The sequence below is a fragment of the Mus caroli genome, chromosome 6 (genome assembly GCF_900094665.2).
Source record: "Mus caroli chromosome 6, CAROLI_EIJ_v1.1, whole genome shotgun sequence".
NCBI classification, from domain to species: Eukaryota; Metazoa; Chordata; class Mammalia; order Rodentia; family Muridae; genus Mus; species Mus caroli.
The window spans coordinates 144,322,381-144,328,616 of NC_034575.1; the positions used below are offsets into that span (position 1 = coordinate 144,322,381).

The 6,236-nt window shown below is 42.0% G+C and overlaps 1 protein-coding gene across 1 annotated transcript in view; it reads left to right on the forward strand.

The window, feature by feature from the left end:
- Fgfr1op2 (FGFR1 oncogene partner 2) overlaps positions 1-6,236 on the forward strand; it is a 21,792-nt gene that overhangs the window by 6,031 nt on the left and 9,525 nt on the right. Inside the window, exons 2-3 of the mRNA XM_021164376.2 lie at positions 2,027-2,163; positions 5,070-5,187. Of these exons, the coding sequence (XP_021020035.1) occupies positions 2,029-2,163; positions 5,070-5,187 (253 nt within the window). The 5' untranslated portion in view covers positions 2,027-2,028. The remainder of the gene's footprint in view (positions 1-2,026; positions 2,164-5,069; positions 5,188-6,236) is intronic.

Here is a 6,236-nt window from a genome sequence, read left to right on the forward strand (position 1 = left end):
GCCAGATCTCGTTACGGATGGTTGTGAGCCACCATGTGGTTGCTGGGAGTTGAACTCTGGACCTTCGGAAGAGCAGTCGGGTGCTCTTACCCACTGAGCCATCTCACCAGCCCCCTAATCTCAATTTCTTAATTCATGTATATGAGATGTGTTATTCTGTTCACTTGTGTTTAAAGTGTATTATGGCTCTGCAGTGATTTCCTTGCTCTTTAAGCGAGTGAGAGTTGAGACAGACTGTGTAACCCACACTAGACTCCTTCTCTTGATCCACCTGCTGCAAACTCTTGGGTAGTGGGATTGCAATTATGGGTCACCACCCCCATCTCTTCATTTGTTCTTGGTTTGGTTACTTAAATCTCTCTCAATACCTCTCTCTACATGCCCCACTCCCCATCTCCATACATACACATACATCACCCTCTTTGTTTTATGGGTCTTTTTAAAGAACCGGCTTTTAGTTTTACTGAGTTTAATTCTTTATCTTCTATTAACTTTGGGTTTATTCTGCTCTTTTTCTGGTTTCTCAAGGTTAGGGCCTATATAATTGATTTCAGATCTTAGATTCTAATAGGAATATTTTATGTTATGCTATAAATTTATCTTAAAGAACCATTTTATTGAATTCATTTCTGGGATTTCTCTTTAGTTCTTTTTCGTGTTTTTTACTCATGTCTTGCTCTGTAATTGTAATTTCATTCAATATTGTAATTTTTTTTAAATCTATTGAGCTGTCTGACCTTAAGTTTTACATATGTGTGTGTGTCTTTCTGTCTGTCTGTTTGTCTGTGTGGGTATGCACGCATGCATTGGGGTGTGCTGAAGCCAGGTAGAGTATTGAATCCCTGGACCTGAGGTTATAGACAGTTCTGAGCCACCTGGTGTGGGTGCTGGGACTTAAACTGCAGTCCTCTGCAGGAGCAGCAAGCATGATTGCCCCTGAACCATGACTCCAGCCCCTAGCTGAGCATCTTAAGAATTATTCTCTTAAATTGTTTCTTTATTTGTTTGCTTGTCTATTTGTTTATTTGAAATGGGGTCTCACTATATTCACTGTCCTGTAACTCACCATGTAGACCAGGCTGGACTTGAACTCACAGAGATCTGCCCAGCTTTGCTGAATTCTTTATCCAGCATTTCACCTATTTGTCATTTTTGGAATCTGTTACAGAAGGAATCTCTTGTTTTTTCAGATTTCTGTTTTGCTTTGGAGGCTATCATGGCCTGTCAGTCAGCCTCCTGTGAGGCCACCATGTGGGTTTCAGTTTATGCTTCCCAGCAGCATTGTTGCTGGGCTTGTGGCCTGGATCCCCACACCATAGATTGCTGGAACTCTTGTTCACCCACCTTGCAGAGGAAAGACTTGCCCTGCCTGAGCCATGGCACCTTTGCAGCAGATGTCTGTCCTACTGTTGTGTCCCTGCTGCTACTGCAGCCCAGGCCTGGGCTCTTCAAGACTCCTCTTGCTCTTGCTGATATTTAGGGGTTGCCTTTGGTGACTCCTTCAAAGTGCAGCTGAACACCTGCTGTTTCTGGTCCATGCGCTTGAGAAAAGAAGTGAATATTAGGTTCAGCCATCTCAAAATCCCTTTAGTGTCTGTTAAAACATAGTGAAAGTTGCCTGTAGTGGCTAATGATATTCTCTGTGGAAACTTCCCACCCCAAGGAAAGATTCAAGAATTGGGATCTTAATGTCACTTTACATAAGAAGCAAAAACTCCTCCAAGAGGGGGTTGAGACTTTGACATAGATAGCAAAGCACACGGGCGCCCCGACACACACACACACACACACACACACACAGGGGCAGGGGAGGGTGCAGGAAGAGGGGACAGACAAAGGAGAGTTCTTACAGTAAGATTTGCATTTAAGCTTATGGTATCCTACCAGGTAGTATAGGATATTCCTAACTGCTTTTCCTCACTAAATAATGAAGTCTCAGAAAGTGAAGCTTAAGAAGGAAATCTATGATGATATGATATGTTAACTTTAAGTCCTGATTTTAATTTATTTATTGGTTCTCCTTTAGAAATGAGCTGCACCATTGAGAAGGCACTTGCTGACGCTAAAGCCCTTGTTGAAAGGTTGAGAGATCATGATGATGCAGCAGAGTCTCTCATCGAGCAGACCACTGCCCTCAGCAAGCGAGTGGAAGCGATGAAGCAGGTCTGACTTTCCCTTGCGGACTTTACTTACCAAAGTTTTATTAATACTTGGCTAAGTAATACATAAATTATAAATATCTCAGTTAGTGTTCTGTTGCTGTGAAGTTTAATGCATTATCATGGCAAGTAGCTTGGCGGCATACAGGCAGACATGCTGGAGTAGGTGCCGAGAGTTCCTCATCTGAATCCACAGGGCAACAGGGAGACTCTGGGAATGGGCTTTTTTGAAATGCCAAAGGCCACCTCTTTGAGTGACACACTTCCTCTAACAAAGCCACACCTCCTAATCCTTTCAAATAGTGCCACTTGCTGGTGACCTAGTGTTCAACTCCTTAAGCCAGTGGGAACTATTTTCATTCAGTCACTACAATAAACTACTACTTAAGCAAATAATTTCTAATTAATTAAAATTTTCAAGTAGCCTCACTTATATGTTTGTTTCATTTTGGACTAGGGTATTATGTTTTAGTGACATGTATTTTGGTAGGTATATTGGCTAGTTTTGTGTGTCAACTTAACACAAGTTAGAGTCATCAGAGAGGACAGAGCCTCAGTTAAGAAAATGCCTCTATGAGATTCGGCTGTAAGGCATTTTGTCAGTTAGTGATGGGGGTGGGAGGCAGCCTGTTGTTTGTGGTGCTATCCCTGGGTTCCATAAGATTAGGAGGCTTAGCAAACCATAGGAAACAAGCCAGTAAACAGCACCCCTCCATGGCCTCTGCATCAGCTCCTGCCTCCAGGTTCCTGCCCTGTGAAGTTCTTGTCCTGACTTCCTTTGATGATGAACATAGTTATGGAAGTATAAACCAGATAAACCCTTTCCTCCCCAACTTGCTTCTTGGTCGTGGTGTTTTGTCACAGCAGTAGAAACCCTAAGACATATATGTATTTTAAAACCTATAAATTTCATCCCTCTTTTGACTAAAATGCACATTTGATTAAGTAATAAGTGAAATTGTTAAGTCTAAATACATTTCTTAAGGACCAGATAACACATTTCACTAATGTTGGCATGCATTGGACATTTTGCTGTGTTATATGTCAAGATGTTTATAATTTTCCTTATAAAAGTGCTTGGATATTATCGAGCAACCAAATAGTTTTTGGAAATAATGCAAGAAAATACCTATTTTTTCACCCTATGTAGTTATTTCAAGTTAATTTTTTTCTAGCATGTTTTAAATCTATTATTTACAGAAAGAAATTAAGTAGGTTTTGCTTCTTAGTAATAGAATGTGGGTGAATCTTCCAGTAGACAATCAAATTCAGCTACTGTGTAAGCCATCCCTTCATAAAGATTTCCAGCTTTAAAAAAAGCAGCCCTAGCTGGGCGGTGGTGACACATGCCTTTAGTCTCAGCACTTGGGAGGAAGGCAGATCTCTGAGTTATCCAGTTTGGGCTACAGAGAAAGTTCCATGACAACCAGGGGTACAAAGAGGAAAACTGTTTTTCTCTGTCTCTTTTAAAAAAAAAAAAAAAAGGAAAGGAAGGAAGAAGGGAAAAAAGCAAGCAAGCAGCCCTGAACTAAGGCTCTTTAAAAGTCACCAGAAATAGTGTAGCAAGGTCACTTACTCTACTTTGCATCTATGTCTCCCTAAAACCATATGCTCCCTGACCATCCAGCCTGACTCCTGCACTCCAGTAAGCATAGACCTGGTATGATATGTTTTTAAAGATTTATTTATTTATTGTATATGAGTACACTATTGCTGTCTTGCTGTCTTCAGACACACCAGAAGAGGGAATCGGATCTCATTACAGATGGTTGTGAGCCACCATGTGGTTGCTGGGACTTGAACTCAGGACCACTGGAAGAGCAGCCACTGTTCTTAACCTTTGAGCCATCTCTCTAGCAGCCAAAGGAGTTTGACTCCTGAAGTTAGGAACGAGGAGTGTGTTAGTTAGGGTTTTAGTGCTGTGAAGAGACACTATGACCACTGCAACCTTTTTAAAGGAAAACATTTAATTGGGGCTGGCTTACACTTGAAAGGTTTAGTCCATTATCATCATGGCAAGCATGCAGGCAGACGTGGTGTAGAGGAGCTGAGAATTCTACATCTTGATCCACAGGCAGCAGGAAGAGAACAGGCTTGACCCTCTGAGACCTTAAGACTAACCCCTAGTCATGCACCTACTCCAAGGCCCGCCTCCTACAGCACTGCTCCCTGTGAGCCTGCGGGGCCGTTCTCTTTTAAACACCAGTTACGATGAATTTCTTGATACCTATTCAGTAAGAATGCCTCAAGAAAAATGAATTCTAAAGTTGCATTCCCACTTAAAAAAAAAAAATCAAAATCCAGACAGGTATGGTGGTACATGCCTCTATCCCAGCACTTAAGAGGCAGAAGTAGGTGGATCTCTTTGAGTTTGAGGCCTGCCTGGTCTACATAGTGACTTCGAGGACAGCCAAAGCTACATAATAAGCAGTCTTTGACCATTCCCCAAGAAAAATCTGCTTCCTCCATTTTGTATACATCCATCAGTCTTTCTGGCTTCCTGCCCTCAACCTTGGAAACCACTGAGCTTCTCTCCCAGTGGATGGCCTGCTCTAGACACTGCATGTGAGTACGATGTGAGATACCTGCCTTTTGTGATTGGTCTCTTACCATGTTTAAAAATTCATCTGGGTTGTAATATGTATCTACTCATTGTCCCATAATATTCCACTGCAAGGGGACTCAGTGTATCCTGTTTCTCCTTTCTTCCGTGGCTAGATCCTTGGACTCTTCTCTTTTTTTCTTATTATGAGTAAGAGCATTGTGAACATTTTCTCTTCCTTAGGAATAGAATGTTGGGTCATATAATGCCTGTTTAATACTAGGAGGTTCTGCTCGTTTATACTCATATTTCAGATAAAAATTTGCAAGTAATGCCTTCCTCTATTTGTTCTTTAACCTTTTCGTTAGTATCAGGAAGAAATCCAAGAACTTAATGAAGTAGCAAGACATCGGCCACGATCCACACTAGTTATGGGAATCCAGCAAGAAAACAGACAAATCAGAGAATTACAACAAGAGAACAAAGGCAAGATAAATGTCACTAAAGAGAACTTTAATCTTTCATCATGATATTGGTTTGGGACTAATTCGTATACTCATAAGTGGGAGAGGGGCTGGAGAGATGGCTCAGTAGTTATGAGCACTTGCAGCGGACTCAGGTTCATTTCCCAGCACCCACATCAGGCAGAGCTTATAGTCTCTATAACTGCCCTCCAGAGGACCTGCCAATCTTCTGGTTTGTCTGCTGTTACTTTTTTTTACATTTAACCTCATTTTCTGGTCTGTATCCCTAGATATACTTATTGCTGCTTTATCCAGTCCTCTGTGTGAATGTTTGCCCAGCTTGGCATCATCTTAGATGCCTCTCTTCGACATCCCGTTTGCACTGTTTTTGTCACCTGTAAAGGAACTCCACTCCATCCTCTACCGTCCCAGCCAGGGTACTCATGATCCCTGCCATCCTGTCTCTCTCTCCTCCAACACACACATTAGACTGAGCTTTCCAGAATAAGTATTTTATTTTCTTGAACAAGGCCCTTCAGTCAGTTCCTGGTCTGTCCTCCAGACATACATTCTGCCATTGCAAACCAGTTCTTAAGACATCCTTCACTGCCACACCCCTTGTGTAGGTTTTTCATTCCTTCAGTCTTCAATCAACATAAGAGCTCAAGTTCATCGCAACACTCCACTTCTGTGGAACTTTCCCCAGTCTGAAGTTATTTCTAAGAAATGAGTTTTAAATGAACCCTTTGAAAAGCTGAGAGAGGGCTCAGCAGATCAGGGCACTTGCCACCAAGCCTGACAGCCTGAGTTCTATCCCTGGAACCCATGGGGTCAAAGGTAAAGGTCAATTGCAGGTTGTCTTCTGTGCATGTACCATGGTAGACCTATAAGATGCCAGTGTTTCAGTAAATATTATATGGAAGAGCATAGTTTACATAATCTTAGCTCATCTGAATAAAAGCACATTGTTCTTGATAGAACTGCGGACATCCCTGGAAGAGCACCAGTCTGCCCTGGAACTGATAATGAGCAAGTACCGAGAGCAGATGTTCAGACTGCTCATGGCCAGCA